This window comes from Melospiza melodia, chromosome 3 (genome assembly GCF_035770615.1).
Source record: "Melospiza melodia melodia isolate bMelMel2 chromosome 3, bMelMel2.pri, whole genome shotgun sequence".
Taxonomy (NCBI): domain Eukaryota; kingdom Metazoa; phylum Chordata; class Aves; order Passeriformes; family Passerellidae; genus Melospiza; species Melospiza melodia.
Window position 1 is genome coordinate 104,434,880 of NC_086196.1, and position 21,513 is coordinate 104,456,392.

At 40.9% G+C, this 21,513-nt stretch overlaps 1 protein-coding gene across 1 annotated transcript in view; it reads left to right on the forward strand.

Annotated features, from left to right (window-relative positions):
• ALK (ALK receptor tyrosine kinase) overlaps positions 1-21,513 on the forward strand; it is a 312,288-nt gene that overhangs the window by 72,846 nt on the left and 217,929 nt on the right. Inside the window, exon 2 of the mRNA XM_063152446.1 lies at positions 15,372-15,491. Coding sequence (XP_063008516.1) covers positions 15,372-15,491 — 120 coding nt within the window. The remainder of the gene's footprint in view (positions 1-15,371; positions 15,492-21,513) is intronic.

Consider the following 21,513-nt stretch of genomic DNA (forward strand, 5'->3'; position numbering starts at 1 on the left):
ATTGCAGAACCTATTTCTTCTTTGAGCAAGCTGGAATCTCCCCTCTCCTGTATTATATCCCTTGGAAATAATAACAGCACAGAGGCTCTCAGCACCTGAGTGCTGTCAACAATGGTGCTGTTAACCCAGCTCCTGGTGAATCACCTACCCTGAAAACACTGGGACTGCACCAGTGTCACTGAGACCATTATTTTAGTTTACAGAGGGGTTGCATGGACAGAATGTCTCAATTCTGACCCTAGGATGTCTGTGAGGGTTAGGAAATTACTGTATTTTTCATTGTCCATCTGAGTACTGTTCCTGCATTAATATAAATCTCGATTACAATATTTTTTACACAGCTGACTCCTGTGAGATAGGATTATATTAAAAGCTGGGAGGGGGGGGTCTCATTCAATTTAGGTAAGGAAGCAATCATTTGAATACTGACCTCCAACACCTGCAAAACTAAGTAGAAATAAAAGGAGAACATGCATGCCTGCAGCATTCTGATCTGTTTCTGTGGCTGGTAAGAATACAGCTTGAGTCTACGTTACTGGAAAAATAACATTGCCCAGAAAAGAGGAAAAAAAAAGGAAAAAAAGTGCCACATTATCTTAACAAGAAATTCTGAGCAATCTCACCTCTTACATCCCAATTCAGTTCTGATTGTGCTATGTCAAGTTTTCAAAAAAAATCCAAACCAAACTTCAAAGTAGCAGTTTGAATTTTGATTACAGCACTGTGATTGACCTGTCAGTGGTAATAGGTCTGCCATAAATCCTTTCCAGACTCCCCCAGGATTGGCATCATACACTGCAGTTACTGAATTTCAGGTGATGCAGATCCCTCCCAGCCAGGATTCCAGGCTGGATTTTGACACTGCACACCAAAACATCCAGGAGAGTTTGAGTTAGATTCACTTTTAGGGAATGCAGTGTAGGAAGCTTCCAGCTCTGGCTGGTAATGATGGAAATGCAGGTTGGGTGCTGCTGTAGACACAGAGGCCAGTGCCCTGAGAAAGCAGGACAGGCTGCATTTCAGAATAGGGAACAGAGAGGAAGGAGGGAAAGCTCTTGGTGTCCCCTCATGCAGCCCAGGATGTGATGGTCAGAAAGCAGAAGAACCAGCAGCAGATTAAATCCTAGAGCCACGAAAGTGAATTTGCAGCTCAGGCAGTCTGTACAAGGAGATAATGATGCTAATTCCTGTGAGTAGTGAGCTGGATTCTGATCAACCCTGTGTAAGCAGGTGTTCTCCAGAGATAGTGAGGAGCAAAAAACAGGTTAATTACTATTTTTAGCAATGCAATAAGGACAGACTGGACAAGTTAGCACTATATCCCTGATAAATATTAGATTGAGGGTTCTCAGGGAGCACAAACATCTGAGACGGTGACTACTAATGGAAAGCTCTGCAGGAGCTGAACAAAGGCAGGTTTCATCCACAGGAGAACATACTCAGCTCCTCACTGTGAGAAGCAGGCTGATCCTACACCCTGCCATCTGTTCAGTGGCCTTCAGGTGCTCCAGAGCAATACTTGCCCTGGTGAGAGGCTCCTGGCTGTAAAGCACCAGGGAATACCCCCCCTCAGATCCAGTGCTACCTCTGGAACTCACTCCCAGAGCCAAGAAAGCAGATCCCTCTCAATGGCACAAGAAATCCCATGCCTCCTCAGCTCAGTCATGGGTCAGGAGCAGGGATATAGAAATAAAAAAATAAAAAAGAAAAAAAGAGGGCGGAGACCCCGTTCCTCCTACTTTCCTCAAGTAGAAGAGGGGAGGGGAAGAAGTAAGGCAAAACTGACAAATTGCTGAAGACTGCTTCTAGCCACCCTGCAGATTGGCTGTAAGACATCAGTGAGCAGGAAGACACAAAGGCTTAGGGACACCTCAGGGGTGACAGATATGCACTGAGGAGAACCTGGATGAGGAGCCCCAGTATGAAAATATGTAGGGCAAGTGTCCTCAAGACAACAAGACCCTGAGCACCAGCTGAATTAGAGTTGTGGCCAGGCAGTGAAGTTAGTGAGCTGCTGGTAAAAATCCCCTTACCATGCTCTGTTCTTTTGTGTCTTTTGGTCACCTCTGTATAATTCAGAAGCTGTTAAGAATTATTCATATCCCCCCTCTGCACATTGTAATGCATCTGGAGGATGGTGATGTCTTTCTCTATTACCTATTTGTCTTCACAGACTTAAGACACCCTGCCAAAATAGGGTCTTTCCTAAGATCAAGTTAACATGGGAGAAAAGCACGCTCCCTGGTTTTATTTTGCCTGGATTTCTTTTAGTAAATGGGAAAGAAAGAAGGCTGCTTATCTTCACAAAGTACTTCTTTGCTTAGAGAGAAATAAATAGAGCTTGGTGACTCTAACACATCATCTGAGTGGGCTGAGCCTGAGGTGCCTTTTGCCATGGGCAGGGCAGTCTCTGTTCATGCCTAGAGCCCACACAGTCACTCCACAGCTCTCAGATTAGTGGGGAGAGGAGGCTCTCAGACAGTGTTGTGGCACACAGCAAATCCTTTAAGGCAGGATAACGCTCTACAACAGAATTTAATAACAAGTTACTTAGTACAAGTGTTTTATTCCTCATGTAATTTTATAGTTTCCCAGAATGTCACAAGCTGTAGTCCTGGCTAATGCATAGTCAGTTCAAGAGCAAGCTCTGGAGGGCTGCCTGCTGAGGTGATACTGGCTCCTGTTTATTTCTACTGGCTAAGCTGTATGACAAGAACCTTTATAATACCCCAAATCCTCACCTGCTGGTTTCTTACTGCCAGTGACAGAGGGATGTTAGGCAGGCCTTGGAAGAAGTCTGGAAAACTGTTTCAAAAGGCATCTAATTTGAAACCAGCAATTATGAAAGTGTGAATGTTCTTACCTCCCTGATGGGATTCAAACTTGCAGAGAGGCTCTGCAGCTCCACAGTGCCAGTTCAGCTGAATGCCCCAGAGATGGATCAGCTGCTTGCACTGCAAGACAGCCAAAGGTGGGACTGTGACTGCAGGCGTGGGCAGAAAGGCTGGTGGTTTTTTGCAAAGGAAAGGAGAATTTGTGTTTTCCATCCTGAAATTCTTGACAGTGTTATTAGAGCAGGGGATGGATATAAGGAGCAGTGCATCATTCTGGTGGGGATTCAGCCTGTTGTTGTAATTCCCACAGTGTGTTGTGCTGCCTCTGATATGCATATCCCTCTCTGTCAATAAAAATAAATATCCACCTGAAATTTGTTGCCAATAGAGATTTTTTAAGATTTGAATTTCTTATGGGTTTGCCATAGCTGTGCTCATTCTGTTTTGTCCTTAACTAAATTTTCTAACAGACCTCGTTGACTCTCCATGAGTGTTTTTCTGAGTGGCTTTTCCAGTTCAAGGTCCCTATCAGGGGACTCTCAGAGAGATGCTCTGGCAGTGGAATAGCAAACTCTTATCATGTGAGATGCATAAGAATTAGAATTACTTAAGTTGTTTTCTAATGGCAGATTTTCCATCAAGAAATATAATTTTGAAAGCTAGACTTCCTATGGGAATATGTCAATTTACACAAAATGCCAAGGTCTTTTTCAGTCTGAGAGAAAATCAAAATGAAGTATTTTGGCCTTACTATGATGAAGCAGTGCTATAATTTACTTCATTTGCAACTATACTATGGTATATTTTACTGTAAAATTGACATGGAAACACTTTAATTTTAATTCCTTTACACAGAAGCATTTGCTCCCCAGCTGTTTTCCTACATAAGATTTTATTTCGAGGAAACTTCAGTTTTATTCCTGTTCATTCCAACACATGGATTGGAAACAAAAAGAAATCATGGAGTTCCCTGCAAAGCAGAAATTTGTAATGTTGTTCAGATCCAGCACCTATTGTGTACCACAGGCATTTGAAAGACCAACTGGTGCATGACTGGAGTACCACACAAAGCAAACAAACAGAAAACCCCAAGGGCTGAAATCTGTTCCCAGTAAATATTTGAGTAATTTGAAAGTATTCATCAACTGCATTCTGCCCATGAACTATTTGCAAACAGCCAACAAGTGCCAGATTTCACAAGCAAACTGTTCAGTGTAGAGAGTTTGCCTCTTCACTGTGACAGAGATGTGAGTTACTAAGAAGCCAACTGTGCTTATTAAACAAGCTTTTAGCTATAGCCATAGTAAAAGCTGTGTGTGTGAGGAGCAGGACAGTAGAGTTTGAGGGAAATTATATTTTAAAAACCTTGCTTAAATATTTAATCATAAAAATATTTACTGTCCTTTATTCAAAGATTTCCAAACTCAGTGAGCATCATTACTTCATTTTAGTAGCAGAATAAAAAGGCAAAAGGAGAAACTATAAAATTTATCTTAGATCCCATTGTAGATAAGATGAGGTGTGAATGGAATTAGCTCTTGAGATCCAATTCCCAAAACAGTATACATGAGATGATAAATTGGCCTTTATTTGTAATGCGTGTTAGTGTGGTGTTCATCACTGCATAACTCAAATAAATTCAGCTGAGCAGTTTCCATAGCAGATGTACAACAGAGCATATACTCTTTCTTTCCTAGATGGGGAAAATGAGGCATAGATTACAAATTGTTTTGCAGCCTTTGGGGCTGGCAGTGGAAAAGTGGCAGGAGGCTCACAGTGCTGCCTCAGCCTTTTCAGGCCTCCTCTCTCCTCATTTGTCTCTCTTATCATCATCTCTAAATTCACCTTTAGAGCAACTGCCAAAACTACTTTGATTTCAAGACGTGCAAGCAGATAAAACATTCCATGCTCAGAGGCTAAAAAAAAAGCCAAAACCCAACAAACCCCATCAGGGAAGCAGCTCATGAGGGCAGCTGGTGATGATTCCTCCTTGATTATTGCTTAAGGACCATTATTTGCAAGCGCCTCATCCCAAGAGATTTTTTTGGGAAAAGTCATGGGAGGAAGTGTTCCTGAAGAGGTGTCATCTGTCATGACAAGTTGCCTGTTCTGATGACCCTGGTGCTGAGATCACATTATGATGACTGATGAGGCCGTCTGTAGCAGTTAACTCAGCCATTTGTAATCATTTCTCTTGCAAGCCTTTTGGTAATCACTTTGGGAAATTCTTATTTGAACAGCGCAGGTTCTGGGGGGAAGAAGAGCAAAGCTATTTCTCCTGTTGCAGGGAAGGATTTAGACAGACATAAACTTGGGGAGAAATGAAAAAGAAAAAATCCACATAAAGTATCTGCCTGTCCTTCTAGATATTTCTGCACAGCTATTTTGTTTTATTTTTGTGTAGCTCACAGCCCCATCCACACACAAGCTCTGCTGCAAATGCTCAGAATTCCCCTTTCACAAGGCAGGGTGAAGTCATTTGACACAGAGCTGGACCACCAGAAGTGGAGACTTCTGGGAAAAAGAAAACAAAAATTGTTTTGTTTCCTAAACTGTACTACTGCTTTGCAGTGTGAATTTGAGAGGGTCATTTAATCCAATGGTTTCTTAGTATCCTTACACATAAGAGGCAGGTAATTTATATGTCCATTTTTTTTTCCATTTCTTCTAATTTTTTTACAGTTCCTTATGGGCCAGCTTTTACATCACTCACCTGTCCTTAGGGAATGCTGAGGGTCAGCTACCTGTTAAGATCTTTGGAAAGCAGCTACACAGAACAAAATTGTGCCAAGGAACCCAAAACATCCTAGAGAACTCAGGGGATCTTCAGAGATACTGCTCCTTATTTTAATTCAGCACCTGAAAAACAGAATGACAAGCAATTTCCCTTTTACAATCTTTACTCATAGTCAATTTAGAGATGTCTGTGTGAGTGAAGACAGGAGTTTCTGATGCCTCACTCAGATGCTTTATGGCCTTCATTTTGGCAGCACTTACAGAACTTCCTTGAGCGGTACTTTCACATCTAAATACCCCACAGTTGTAGTCAGAGATGCTGTCCTTTACCTTAAGCAAAATTAAATGCTGCAGTGAAAGTAGACAATACAAGCACATTGGCATCCTTCCCAGTAAAGGGAATATGAACTAGTTTTTATTGTTCCTGCCAAGACAGCTGTGTTTTAGATTGAAATAGTCATCACACCCTTTTTCTATTTCTAGAAATAATGCAGCTTGCCTACCAATAACAAATGTCTTGTATTTTCTCTGGTACCAAAACACCCTGCACTTTCATTGCAACTCTGCAACATTATAGCTTAACAGAAGTGCCTAATGCAGTAAATAAATGGGTTTGGCCATGCAAATGGTAGGAAATTCTTAACTGTCACTTCTTCATAGTTTGTGTCTGTTGTACACATGTAGGACTTCCTCTGATTCCTCTAAGCGTTTATTTTATGTTTTGATACGGTAGGTAAAATTTAAAATGTTCTGCTCTTAAAATGCCATCTTTGGATTCAAAGATTTCAGATGGGATTTCAGATATTCATGGATTCAAAGATTTCAGAACTATTCCATGGATATAAAGTGGACAAGACCTCTGCAGCTGTAGTGACCTTTCCACAGGTGTTCCCTCTGTCTTCATGATACAGCTGAGGCAAAGTGTCTGTGGGAAACATAATTTCATGATTTCTGCCTCTATTGTACAGGAAATTTCCAGTTTTTAACTGGTGTTGCTGTATTTTATTTCCTTTGTTTGTGGCCTATTTTAAATGTGAAGGGGTGGGGATACCTGATTTAAAAAAAAAGTCCCTGGATTTGTATTTCTGTATGAAGAGCCATTATCGAGCCTTTTGCCAGCATTAACTTGCACATGTACTTGTGCAGTAAGCATAGAATTCCCCTCCTTTCACAGAAGCAATAATAGTAATAATGATAATAACAAGGAAAAATAAGGCTGACTTATGCCACTGCTGCTGCTTTCTTCCAAATAACCAGTATTTACTGGCTGCCATTTCCTCCTGGCATTATTGAATGGTTCCAGGCAGCAAAACACAGGCAGCTTGCACCTAAGGTGGGTTTATGCCAGAGACTGTTCTTGGCATACTCCCACACTCTTTGAGGAAGAAGGATTGTGCACACCTTCAAAATGCTTTTTTTCTTGCCTTTTTTTTCCCCACAAAGAAAGAGATATGTGTAGCAGTATTATGGGCTACAGGGAAGGAGGATCCCCAGGCAAATCCAGACAAATCAGGTGGACCAAAGTAAAGACACTTCCCAAATTAGCTCAGGCTGAACTTGGACCTTTAAACTGCAGTGAATAAAAGTTAGGTTTTCCCTTGATATGTAATAGGTGTGTGAAAGTGAACTGTGTTTCCTCTGTCCCTGCTATCCAAGCTCAGTGCTGCAGTGCAGTAAAAGAGAGGGTTGTAAATGCTCAGGTCATGTGTGACTGAGGATGGCTTTGACAGAGAGTGGAGGCATTTAGATGCTGTCTATGAAAGGAAAAATAAATGTTCCCTAAACTTCATTACGAGCGTCTCCAGAGCCAGAGGTACTGACATGGCATGAAAGTGTGGGAGGAGAAGTGAATTACTGCCTTTTTCATCCTGATCAAAGAAGTCTTTACAAGGTGATGCAGGCTGCCTGCTCTGAGGGTGAAAGCCTTCCTGCAGACCAAAGATTCAGATCTTTCAAAACCTTCAAATACTCATTTCTCCAGCATTTAAATGTTTGAGGAGTTTTGGGATGTGTTTTGTCCACTGACAAGAAGCACAGAGCTGAAAATAAGTGAGCACTGAATGCCACATCTTAAAGCATGAGACACAGATTTAAAATGCAGATGTCGAGAAAAAAGATGAGCTTGTATTAAAATTTGCAGGGGGTGTGGGCCACTGAATACCTAAATATCTGCAGTTGTGTTAAAGTGATAACTGTTCAGTGGTATGAGTTAGTGTGTATATACTGATTTAGAATGCAGTCAATGTAGCACAAAAAAGGCTTTATGTGTATAAAGAGCAGGGGGTTGTTTCTGGATTTGTTTCTTTCTACCTCTTTAACCCCACTATTTAAAATTATATAGGAAGTGTGCTGATCTGATGAGACTCCATCTGGGTGTCTGTGTAGCTATGCAGAAACCCAAGGTGAAGGCACTAAATGGTTTGAAGTCAGTGTGTGTAATGAATTATTAAAACACTGTCAAAACAACAATTTCTTTTGCTTGAAAGTCTGGCCACTATGGTTGTAGAGGTTATGTTAGCTGGGTACAGAGCAGGGGAAAGCACAGAGTGCAGAGAGGTAAGACAAGACATGCAGAGAGATGAACATTGGCAGTATGTGGGATCAGGACCCCAGGTGTGGAAGATGAGAACCATCCTGGTATAGCAGATATACCAGCACAGAGATCATTTTGGTATGGTCTGGGGTGTGTGTGTGTCTATAAATATATAAATATATAAAATACTTATACTGATGAGCAACTGCTAAAAAATCCTTTGGATGAAGAACACCTAAAGGAGGGGGCCAGTGCAGCAGGCTCTCAATGACCATGAATGGAGGAATTCTCTAAGGTTGACACACATACCAGACATTAATTCTGTCTCTCAGTTGTTTCTTTGGAAGTTTTTCTAAGCTACAGCTTACAAATACCCCAGATGACAGTGGAAGGGTCGCTTTATTTCCACATGTACAGAAAAAGTTCAGATATCTGCAACCTGAAGTACTATAGTGTGCCTGAGTAGACAGGTAACCAATTCTACAGATTTTTATCTGGCATTTTTTTCTACTGTTTGCAGTGTCTGGAGGTCTGTCTGTGCTGCAGGAAACAGCTAAACATGATTCCTTTTGATTTCCACTGCATATCTGGTCAGTAATTCAGATGCATTTGTTATGAGTTCAAGGACAAGGCAAGTATTGCCCTGTGTTGAAACACCACAGCCCTACAAAATCACTACCCCAGTACTCCTTTTCCAGCTGTGGCCCTGAAATGTGTAAAAGCTGATACAAAGAGCAAGCATCCAAAATTCAGAAGATGTGTTTGCCCATGGAGCTTTGCTGCTGCAGGGCTTTCCCCCCCAGTTTAGCTCAGCTGCAGACTAGGCAAGCCAGAGCAGCACATCCCTGACACAGCCCTGCCAGCAGCCTCAGCTTTTGAGGCCCTGAACCAGGGTTAAGAGCAGTTCAATTACTGACACTCAATCCTTTGTTTTCTCTGGGCTGCCCACAAAGGTGCTTAATTGTGCTGTAAAAGATTATCACAGCAAAACTCAGCCTGCAGTTGGGTTTTTTAAAGGTTTCTTGTGGGCACACAGGTGAGTAACAAGTTAAGCCATGCCTAGCCTGGTCTGTAATTGAGGCCCTGAGCTCTTTATCAGTGAATCATGGCTGTTTTGTGGGGCCTTACTGGGCAGGTCTTTGGCAGCTGCAGAGCACCTGAGATGCAGTAGTATGCTCTAGGTGGCAGTACATTTTTGAACTGTATTCGTTATTATAAGCTTGGCCATCTTAATTGGTTTATTTTAATGCTCTTTGTATGGAAAATGTGGATTATTTCTTCTGTAATGAGCAGCAGCACATTATACCTAGTTAATATTTCCCTATTGCAATGATTTGGTCAAATTGCAGTTTGGGTGTTTTGTGTTCCTCCAGATCCAAGGGTTCCACTGATCTGGCCACATCTCCCAGACTTAGCACATTCTCTCCTTGCATCAATAAATGTTTATGGGTCATGTTTGGCAGAGGAACTGCCTTGTCAGTAGAAAAAGAATGGAGCTGTGAAGTACCTACTTGCTGATTAATCAGTCATGATGCATTTGGGTTTTTGCAATAAAAAGTTAATATTCCAGTTGAAAAGGGGATGGGAAAAAGTGCATGGCTAACATAAAGAGTTTAAAAGAAAATTTTAAAATTTTAAGAGTTTTAAATTTTTTTTTCAATAAAAAGTTAATATTCCAGTTGAAAGGGAGATAGGAAAAGTACGTGGCCAACATAAAGGGTTTAAAATAAAAATTTTAATTTTAATTTGGCATTTTCTAATAAAATTTAATATTCCAGTTGAAAAGGAGATAGGAAAATACATGGCTAACATAAAGGGTTTAAAAGAAAATTTTAAAATTTTAAGAGTTTAAATTTTTTTCAATAAAAAGTTAATATTCCAGTTGAAAAGGAGATGGGGAAAAGTACATGACTTACATAAAGGGTTTAAAAGAAAATTTTAAATTTTAATTTGGGTTTTTTCAATAAAAAGTTGATATTCCAGTTGAAAAGGAGATGGGAAAAAGTACATGACTTACATAAAGGGTTTAAAAGAAAATTTTAAAATTTTAAATTTTAAATTTTAATTTGGGTTTTTTCAATAAAAATTAATATTCCACTTGAAAAGGAGATGGGAAAAAGTACATGGCCCATATAAAGGGTTTAAAAGAAAATTTAAAATGAGGCTTACAAAAGAAAAAAAAAAAAAGTCAGGGTCAGAAGGACAATCCAGTGGTTGAGTTAACACAGTGCTGTTAGAGACAGGTGCTTTATGTACAGGAAGTGTGTGCTATTCCCAAATTTACTCATCAGGCACCTGCCAGTCAGCATTGTTGATCACTCCTGTGCCTCATGCAGGCTGAATTCACCATCCACAGGTCTGCTGCAGCCCACTAAATGCAAATTCCCTCTCTGTAGCCATCCAGCACAGTTTTTGTGACACACACGCTGTAGTTTATTTGCACTCATCAGGCTTTGGGTATGACATAAAATCATTGTAACATAATGCATTATTAAATATATTTTCCAGCTGAAAAAGATAAACTTGACAGACTGTCAGTGAATGTTTTCATACTGTAGAAAAGGCTAGTGAAAAAAAACCCTGGAGTACATCCACCTATTAATGTAAAAAAAGCTCAGCAACTACTCAGAGCAAGAAACTGCATGCAAAGAGCTTGCCCTCTGCCTTGCTCTCCATCAGGACCATAAACAGAATTTGAATGTTACTGCTAAATTTCATTTTGACAGTGATTTGTATGAGCACGATTGAGTGTATGGATTATTCACAAAGCATTTGCTCGGGCTGTTTTTTGGGTTTGGTGTTGCTTGGTCACCTCAATCTAATGTGTTTTTTGCACTTCCATGGGTAACTGAGTATGTTTGTAGATGGGAAGAGGGGGAAAATGAAAGCTTCTGAGTGACATGAGTACTGTTAGTGTGATTGTGAGGATCAGTTGTGAATTCGAGAGGGAATTCTCTTTTCTAGTCAGGGATGGAAGGATACCCTCCAAAAAAAAACCAAGAAACCAAGAACTTCTGTGGAGCTAGGAGCTCAGCAATCCTTTATCAAGGCCTCTGGAATGTACACTTCCAGCTGAGCTGAGGCAAACCCAAACATCCTGCTGGTCACAGCCAGCCCAGTCTTACTGAAGGCAGGGTCCTGAGAGCTCTTTTGCAAGATCAAGGTGCTTGGCTTCAGGACCCTGATGTGTTGGATCTGCCTCTTCCCAAGGATGCCTTTGGCCTGCCTCTGGCTCACAGGAGAAGTCTGCAGAGGTTTCCTTACCTGGGGCAGTCAGTTCTCTGCGAGATTTTTTGTTTTAATCAAATGAAGCTGCCTTGGTTCTGAGTAGTTTAGTCCTTCTTTTTGTTAATAGTGGAAAGATAACTGCATATTATCCTCTCTGTGGAAAATTGCTACCTTTAACTTAGAACTGGAATAACCTTTTCTGAAATGTCAGGCTTTCCCAGAGACTGGAAAATCCAGATTTTAATGTTGTAATATCCTTTCTGTGGAAAATCGCTACCTTTTTCTTAGAACTGGGATAACCTTTTCTGAAATGTCAGGCTTTCCCAGAGACTGGAAAATCCAGATCATAATGGTGACTGTTTCTAAACACATCATTGTAATAATTACTAGGAACTACTCTATTGATGGCTGTTATAAATTAGAGCCAAAAAATTCTAATAATGTTGATTTTTGATTTCCACACAAACAAACACGAGGGATTTTGAGATTTTTTTTAGATGTAGATGTAGCTGAAAGTGCATGTTGATCTTAGATATTATATTACACATCTGTTGCAACTCTAAAATCTAGAGGACAGGTACATGCTGGTCTGTCACCTCAGATTTACCACTGAGAAACTGCAAATAATACAGCTCAGCACAGTGAGAGAGCTGAGTAATCAAGCAATATCCATAGGGAGAAATAAGCAATATTTGGTTATGTGGCAGATCATTTTTTGGTTAAAGAAAGCTTGAGTGTTTTGGTAAGAAATTCATTTACATTTCTGCACTACATGAACCATTACAAAATTACATATGTTAATTGCTGGGGATATTCCTTCTTCCAGAGAAGACAAAAAAGGGAGGAAATCTTGTTTGTTTAAGAATTACTCATGTGGAAAGCTTTTCTTGTTGTTCCATTTTATGTGAACCTCAAGGGTTGCTCTATTAAAGGGATATTTTTCATTAAAATAATACATAAATATTTTATTTAATTAATTTGTAGCCTTAAGGCTTAACTTCAGCACACATAAACCATTTTCTATTTTTTTTTCCCAAAACTCCTAGTGAACTGACTGGATTTTACATCCCCTAAGGAGATACCTTTGCACAAGTTTAAAAAACAGAAATGTCAAATGTTCTCTGCAGGTGCATGTTTCTTGCTGTGATGGAGCACCTAGGGCCAGGATTTGGTCCTGGTATGTCTTCAGGCAGGAATATAAAAGAAACCTCTCTTGTACCTCAGCATACATCTGGCTACTAAAAATGGAGTTGTCAGCTTCCAGTTGCCAATCCATTAATTTTTTTTAAGGTTAGGCTTACTTTTGACAAGTGACTGAGTACCCTGATACAAACAACTGGAATTGGAGGTTAGCATATCTAAAAACAAGGAGATACATTTTCTCAGTGACTTTTGGCTTAAACTGAATTATTTTGGAGAGGAAAAAAAGCCCCTTTATTTTGTTAAAGGGCTAGACTGTGGTCTGTGTTTGCATTGCCCTTGCTGCACAAAAAGCATTTATTTAGCCGAAATGGTCTCCCATTATTATCTTTCTCGATGTAAAATGCCCTGAAGGTGGAAGAGGAAAGGTCTCTCCTTTTCCCAGCTAAAGCTGATGCTTAAATCAAATCATTCCTCACTGCGAAGAGTGGCCTCTTGGCTATACAAAAACCTTTTACCCAGCATGTTTCGTGCAAGATAACTTAATTGGGAAAGATTCATAACTTCTGATACAATCTTCTTGTCTTCGAGTTCAGACCAATAGCCCAAACAAATCATTTGAGATGAAGTTCCAAAATTAACCCCAAAGAATATGGGATAAAATAAGTTCTAAGGTTAAAATGAATTGGACTGAATCCATTCCATTCCTTAAAAAAAGAGGAAAAACTTTTAATTTTTTTGCATTATCTCTTATTGCCCTCTTGCTGCTGAGGGAAGGTTCAGGTGCCTGGACTACCTTGTCTTCTCTACTCAGGTGTTCAATCTTATTTTTTATCTCAATTCACTGCATTTATTGGTTCCAGTGGGAACATTTCCCCTTAGCAGAGGCTGAAGGTAGGCAGGAATTCTGAAGAATGCAATAGGGAGAGGCATTTTTTGGAATGTGAGAAGTGCCAGGGAATTCGGAGCACTGCAGCTGCTTGCTTTGGTGCTGATCCTGTGGCAGTGATTCCCAGGTAAGGCTGGTCAGGGAAGGTGAGGAGATTTAATTTTAAATTCTGTGACTGAAGCATTAGGGAGAGAAATGCACCTCGGTGACTTTCTCTCAGATTATTTTGCCATGGGAGCAGAGGTGGAAAGCAGGTCTGTTTTTTAAGGTTTTTGTGACGTTTTCAAAAGATTGCAGCACAAGGTCTTGGCTCTCTGCTAGCACTAAATGAGTGACACCTGCAGGCATTTGGGTCTGTTTGGGGTAAAGGAGCCCCACAGATCTCTGATCTGGGATCAGGATATCAAATTATTGCCTCTTTTGGAGAGGCACTGGGTACAGATGTTATATAATGGGGATATTGATATTGGTCAGACATCTCACACGAGAAAAAACACACATGGCTTTGAAAACCAGCTTACTTCAGGAGCTCATTTTTTATTAATACTCTTCTTTTCTTTATTATTTTATAGTAGCATCAAAGTGAAGCACATTTGTAGAGGAAAAAAATCTGCTTTTAGCAGCTATTTTAACTGTTGTAATAAAACCTGACATTATTTTCCACAACCAGCTTTATCAGGGGCTACTGGAAGACGTGTCTTGATGTTAGGGAGGAAAAGCCAATATAAAGATTATTCCATGGTTCCCTATCTCTTCATCAATGACTGCTGCAGGCAGGGCACCAGGTTTGCTGCCTCCCTTCACAAATCTCTGGCCTGAAATTCTGTGTATCCACATTCTAGACAACAATAAGGGGGTGTTTAGTTATGGCACTTTAACTTAGCATAGAGACCATCTTTAATTGAGCCATTAGGGATATTCTTTTATTGCCACTCAAGAATATCTTACAATACAGTGTGTGTGAAGTTCATTTTTATCTTGAAGATTATTGCTCTAAGCAAGGACTGAGAGTTACAGCTCTTACATAAAAGTGGTATTTTTCTCTTGGTTGTGCTATAGTTATTCAGTTACAAGAGTGTGCTAAAAATGAGATTGCACTGACAACAAGATGGGGCACAACTGACACCTGGTATTTAAGCTTCTGATAAGTCCCTCTGAAATTTTCCAGTTTTTCTTTGGTGGGAGTGGGAAGTAAATTTTTTTACAAAATCAAAGCAGTGTTTCCCCCAAGACTTCAGCCATTTACTTTGTCTACTATTGTTCTTTTAAATATGCCCTTCTTTACGGCTTCTGTAGAGAAATCAGAAATCCAGAGGTTTGGGGTTTTTTTCCATCAAGCAAATCTCACAAACAAAAGTTTTTCCTGCCTGTATTTCTACACATTTAAATCCTACCTTTCTTCTGAGGATCTCAAAAATAAGACCAAGATCCTGATACCTTCAGAAAACCCAACTTAAACATTCCCAGGGAAAATTTGTACTGTCAAAGCTTGCAGAATTCCACTTTGCTCATTGATCTTGTGTGTTATTCCAGACACTGTTTCTCTTTACACCTCTAATGTTATCATGGCCTTGCAGAGTTAGTGCAGGTTTGTGCAGAACTTGCCTGTAGTATTTGGATCACAAAAAGAATCTTTGAGATGCATTGTGTTGTTGAACACAATTTGGGTACGTGTTTGCCTGTTCCATGTACAAAATCTCCTTGTGCTAGCAGAACTTAAAAAAACCTCCCAAGTTAGGGGACAGAAAGGTCAAAGAGAACTTAGAATCAGTGTGAGATGACACTTGACAAATTTTCTTGATGATTTTGCACTGTAAAGCCACAACTGTCCTGTGTCCCTCTGTATGCATGTATCAGGAAGGAAGAACCAACCAAGAAGTAGCTGAAAATTGGTGCTTGTTGCATATGGTCAAAAAAGTTGCTTAAGTTCTTTGCACTTGATGTGTTGCATGCAAACAGCTACATCATACCTAATGGGCTTTTCTTTCTTGACTTCCTTTTTTAATGAAAGGTCCAGGCCCTTTGGATCACACAGCAAGGAGCCCTTCTCTTCCTCCTGGCTACTCTGCTTGGAACCTGACCTGGGTCATGAGAGATACATCCCCTTTCTTCTCCCACAGAGGACGACACAGTGAGTAGCATGGATATGTCATCCTCAAGAGCCTGCAACTCCCTGCCTAAGGTTTTGGTGTAAATACTGGAGTAAAGCAACACAAGTCAAATGTTTCATGGTAAAATATCCATACTGGCAGCATCTGAGGGCACTAGTAATCCTCAGTGCCTGTTACCAGCTCCCCCAACCTGCCCAAGGGCCCAGCAGTCCCATTTCAGCCCAGCCCAGCCTGAGGTCATTGCCATCTCTATGGAGGTGCCTGGGCTGCCCCAGCCTGCCCTGCTCCCTCAAAAACAAGGGCCCAGACTGCAATATTTGAGTGGGATGTTGAAATTCACCAATATTACAAACAGAGGGGCTGTGTACTGAACTTTTTGCTTCTCATCTCCATTTCTAACATCCATCCCTTCCAAAATCCGAGAACGTGTTTTCATCTGTTCCCAGGTGTGACCTATCCATGGCCATCCCGCTGTGAAGTACGATGGCCATGGTGAGGACTGGACTGCACAAGGCAATGTCTAACGTGCAATCCAGAAAGTGACTGCAGTAGAATATATCTACTATATATCTACTACCAGTCTCTATGCAGGGAGATAAGGTGCTGAGAGGCTAATAAGATTTACTCACCCCAAGCCTGTAATTATCTGCTTGAGGGAAAAGTTTGACCTACCTATATGAAGGAGCCCCATATTTCTTCAAATTTATGCTGCAGCCTTTTATGTGTGCAATATATATTCTTTCCACTGGCATACAATATCTGCTCCTAGCTGTTGTATCTGCTTGAGTGATGAGGACACACCAATTTCATTTTGGAAGCAACAGTAGTACAATCTTTTTTTCTCTTACTTGGTTTTCGCAGAAGTTGCAAGAATGATTTTTAATTTATCCTTTATTACTTCTTCCTAAACTCTTTCAGTTTCTCAGTAATACTATTCTAAGGGAAGGCTTTGTTCTTAAAAGCTAAGAGCACTGATTCCATCTGACAGCATCACATGGAGATAAATGTACTGCATCTCAGCAGAAATTATTTATGATGATTTTAGCTGATTGCACAAGACCAAATCCTACCATATTCCAACCATCTGTTTTGCAAGGAAAGGCAGGAATTTGATGAGGTGTTACACTAAATACAGTGTTCACTCAGGACAGCTATAAACTGTTTTCTCCCTCAGCAGTTGTAATTTAGGACATGCACCTTGAAATTTCTGGAGAATCTTGAAGAGAGGCAGGAATAATTTGCTTTTTCTAGATTTGCCATTTAACATTTACAAAAATTTAAATTAAAGGGCACTAGCCTTTAATTTAATTGAATTAAATTTCATTAAAGCACAGTAGCCCTGGAAGGCACACATTTCAGGCTGGAACACCCCGTAGCATCACTGTGCAGACACTTGAGATGTGCAGCCCCCAGAGGACTGGTGTGTGTATGTGCAGCACAGCCCATAGTCATAGCCCAAGGCTAAGAGGACAGTTCTTAAAACCTCTATTCCTCTGCATAGTTCATTATTCCTTCAGTTTATAACCACTGGCATGTTAATTTGTAAACTTCCCCGGGAGCTGATTTCTGTTCAGAGCTGCTCTGTCCATGACAGGGTGGACAGCTCCTTTCAGTGGCTGATTACTGGCCTGGGTCTGCATGGCTCTCTGAAGGTCATGCAGGGACTCAGCAGGGTGAGGAAGGAGACAAAGTTAGACCATCCAAGCTCTAGGTGAGTAACTTCTGTCCCAGGACTCAGCCTTCTGATTAGTGGTTAATCCAAAACCACACAATAAATCATAAGCAGAAATAAAACCCAGCAGCCTTTTACTACTAGAGTGATTTCTTCTTCTGTCATCTTTCCTCACTGTTCCTAGCATGACTGATTATGGAGTGCTCAATAACTTCTATCAAAACTTTGTTTGCCTAATCATCTGATGGGAGCCATCTAATTAACTGGTGACATTGCTGGAGTGGGGCAATATTAGTTGTCTTAATTACACTTTCTCTGTGTTCCGCCGTTGGAGAAATCTCTGGTTGAAAGAGTGAGTAAATTGATACATGGTGTCCTTCTTCCTCTGCCAAACTAAGTTCTCTTCTCTTTTGCTCAGAATTAAATATTCTGACAGATTCTCTCTGATAGTTCTGGCAGGAGCAGTGCCTGATGATATCTTTGAAACCACAGGCAGCAATCCCAAAAGACAATCACTGGCACAAGGAGATACTAGAGTGATGCATTCACAAGACTTTTTTACTGTTTAGTCTAGAGATCTTTTTACATTTGCTTCAATCCAAGCATTGATTAATCACCAGTCATCTCAGAGATTCAAAATCTACCTGCCTTTCAGAAAATCGCATGTGAAGTCAAAATTATCTGGGAATTCAACCTATGAGGCAGGAAGAGACTTTAAATCTCCAAATTTTTTATATCTTTTTGTTCTCATGAGGTACACTCAGACTGTTTCCTGTGGCTAGAACAAATTTTAATGTATTTGGCATATGTGGACTTATAGTAGCCTATTAATCTCCCATTTGCAGATCTGATGGATCTCTGTCCTGAGGCTTACATGATTAACTGCACTCAGCCACATATTTCATTTCTTGTCCTGGCTGGTTGAATGTTAATTTTCTCTTCTGTACAGGTATTCTATAAGAAATCAATTGTCCACTACATAAAATCTTATAAGCTTGTGCAATAGGGGTTCCAGATGACAGCTGCCCCTCTGGACCTTCATGCAGTTAACACATCCCTCTCTGCCCCATCCTCTCCATGTCCCTGGGCCAGCCAACAATCCTGCACCTGGAGCATGATCCTGGCAGGGTGTGGTGGCAACTGTGGAAACAGCTATTGATTGGAGCAAAAATCAAATGCAATTCAACCCTTTGAAAGAAGAACATGTTTCATGTGAATAACAGCCCTGAGGTTGCCATGCTGGACTGCTGGAGTTGGCTTTTTCTTTTTAACTGTTCTTACATTACTGTGCTGGCTTTGTGTCTCTTTGCCACATTGTCCAGTAGCAGCTGAACTCCTTGGCTGCCCTGCACCAGCACTGGGCAAAGTACTGAAGTACCTCTCTCAAGTTATATAGTTTACAGATTTTTTTTTTTTGCCCCCCTAAAGCTTAGGGGAAATAGTGGTGTTAGGATGGCAAAGTCAAATGGGACTTAAACTCAGGATGAGAGCAAATTTGGCTGCCTAGTTACTATTATGCTTAAAAACATCTAGAAAAGGTGAATTCAGCAGAGGAGGAACACACACCTACAAGAATACATAATTATTCACAGCTTTGATTTAATAGGTACTAAAAGCCTAATCCACAGGATGGCCTCTATTAACAACTTATTAATAATTTCACTCAGCTTTATGTCTTCAGAAAACTAATTTAACAGGGTTGTTGGGGTTTTTTTAACACTTTCTAATGGAATGTCGTCTGTGATGTGTTCCTAATTTCCTGAATTTGGTTTGCTGATTAAAAAAAAAAAAATTTAAAAAATGCATTGGTCTAATTCTACTGTGGGATAATTTGGGGTCATTCTTGCTACATATTTGATGCTCAGTGGCATGGCAGCTGCTCAGCAAGGTGTCAGAGGAATAATTTTTTCCCCTGGTAGGTCATAAGCACCATTTCATTCATGTCATTGGGTACCAGATAGACACTGCTTCCCCAAAATTCAGTGAGTCTGAACATGGAAAAGGGAAGATGGAAAGAAGGAGGGCACCAGCCAGATGAATTCATGTTGCAGTTAGCATCCCATGACTACTTGTTTCATAATTCTACAACAAATCAGGCTTCTACTGACATCTTCAGAATGATAAAGCTGTTGTGATTCTTGGCTCAGTGTGGCATAGTGAGATGTATGGGTACAAACTGATTGTTACAGCAAGATCTTGCTCAGAGGTGAGATTAAGTCAGGAGGGGAGCAAGGAGAATGCTGCTTCATCCCAGAGGAAAACTGAATCAATGCTTTCTTAGTAAAGATACTGGGAAAGTGATGTGTCATCTTAATTCAAACACATCCTTTTTGCAATCTTACAAGTATTCTAATGTAGTTTGGAAATAGCATTATGAATGGAATAGGGCAAGGTTTCAGTTAACAGCAGCTACTCACACCACATTAACAGAATTGTTCCATATAAAATAGCAGATGCTGTGACCCCTTAAATGTTTGCAGGAATTCTTGTTTAACAATTAGATGGTATTTTGGCTATGTGCAATGGTGCAGAAATCCAAAAGGAGGAAAGTCAGGAAGCACAGCATCTGCCTAGCTAAACTGAAGGTTGTGTTAAGCAAGAAGGAAGAAAAAAATCTTTTTAGGGAGAAATTTTAACTTACTTTTCCTTATGTCATCTTTTATCTGCAGATAATATGTCTATGACAGCTCAGTATTTTTCAATAATAAAATAAGTAAGACAACATTATGACAACAGTAAGACAACAAATGTCTTTTCTCCCCATCTCTCAAGTATTCATTTTCTCTAGAGATCTTTTGAAATTCATGCAAGAGGTTCCTTGTATGAATTGACAAAATATGACAGTTCATCCAACTACTGTTTTGTGCCAACTGGAGCATATTTTCTAACAACTGCTGTTAGTCAGTACTTCTTTTTTGGTTTTTTTTTTTTTTTTTGGCCAGAACTGGCATTAGAAATGCACTTTCATGTATTGTTTTTTTGCTACATGCATGGGAGACTTGGTGGACAAATATTTCTTGTGTGGAGAATGAGCTCTGACACTTCTTGGAGCAGGAGGAATGAAAACGAGAGCTTTTCATGGTTGTTCTCCCAACACCCCTTCCTCACACCTCTCTCTGTAGCTGTCTTGAAAGACTGCACTTATAATTGATTGATGAAGGAGTCCTGGCCCTTTCTTTGTAGTTTGATTTTCACTGAACAAAGCAGCTGTCAGAGATTTTGGTGATTCAGTCCCTGGTGCACACTGAGGGGCTGGGTGGATATAAAGTAGATGCTGTCATTTTTACGATTCTCTTAACAAATAAATGAATAGCTGCATTATTGCTGTTTTCTCTAAGCAGTGGCCCATCCATCGTGACTCACTCCCCAGAGGATTCATTCAAATGCATCTGGCATGAGGAGAGCTCTGGGCTCCACAGGGAGGCAGGCAGCTTGCTCTGTGCTGGGCATCCATGCCCAAGCACCCTGCTTAGGATGTTGCTGGGATATTCCCTGAGGTATTTGCTCCTCTAAAACTTTTTCTTCAGAATGCAATATGTAGCTCCTCTATATATTTGCTCCTCTAAAACTTCTTTTTCAGAATGCAATCTAAGCTTAAAGCCCCTTCCAAAGGAAACCTGAGAGGTTTTCCTTCAAGGTGGGCATCAAAGGGTGGCACTATCAGCCTTGACCCTGCCCGACAGCCTCCACGGCTGGGTGCTGGGGAGAACCTGGCCCCACTGAACTCTTCCTTGCAGGCAGCAAGCTCTGAGGAGCCCTTGAAGCCCTGTGAGGGCACAGCAGCAGCCCTGTCAGTAATGTCAAGGTCAGGGCATCGTGCTCAGAGACCTGCTGGTGCGGAGCAAGGACTCAGAGAGCGATAAGCTAACTTGTGCTAAGCAGCTTGAAATTAAAAGGAGGTCCCTGGTGAGCACAGGCCGTGTCTCGGCAGGGAGAGGAGCTGGCATGGTGCCCAGCTGATCTCACTGCTGCACTTGCAGGTGACTGAGGCTCATCAGAAGGTATGGACCCCAAAGCTGCGCTGAATGTGGGGCTCCTCGAGTGCCTCCCCAGCTCCCCTGTCAGGCCATGGTGCTGCTCTCATGCTTGTCAGCTCCTAGAGCAGCAGCCCAAGGAGCAGGCAGTGATTGTTGGCACAGGCATTTGCTAAGGGTAGCAAGACCCAGGGTGCCTGGCAGGCCACATGTGACATAATCATCCCTTAAAATGTGCAGTTTGCCCTTTCTCAGGGCTAGACAATGGAAGGAAATAGGTGAATTTGTCTCTTCAGACTTGCTTGCTCAGCAGGAACAAGGCAGTTAAGCCCCGCAATTGTTTTTGCTCTTGAATTTGTGTGACTGCCAACACCTTTTCCCTTTTCCTTTGGGCTT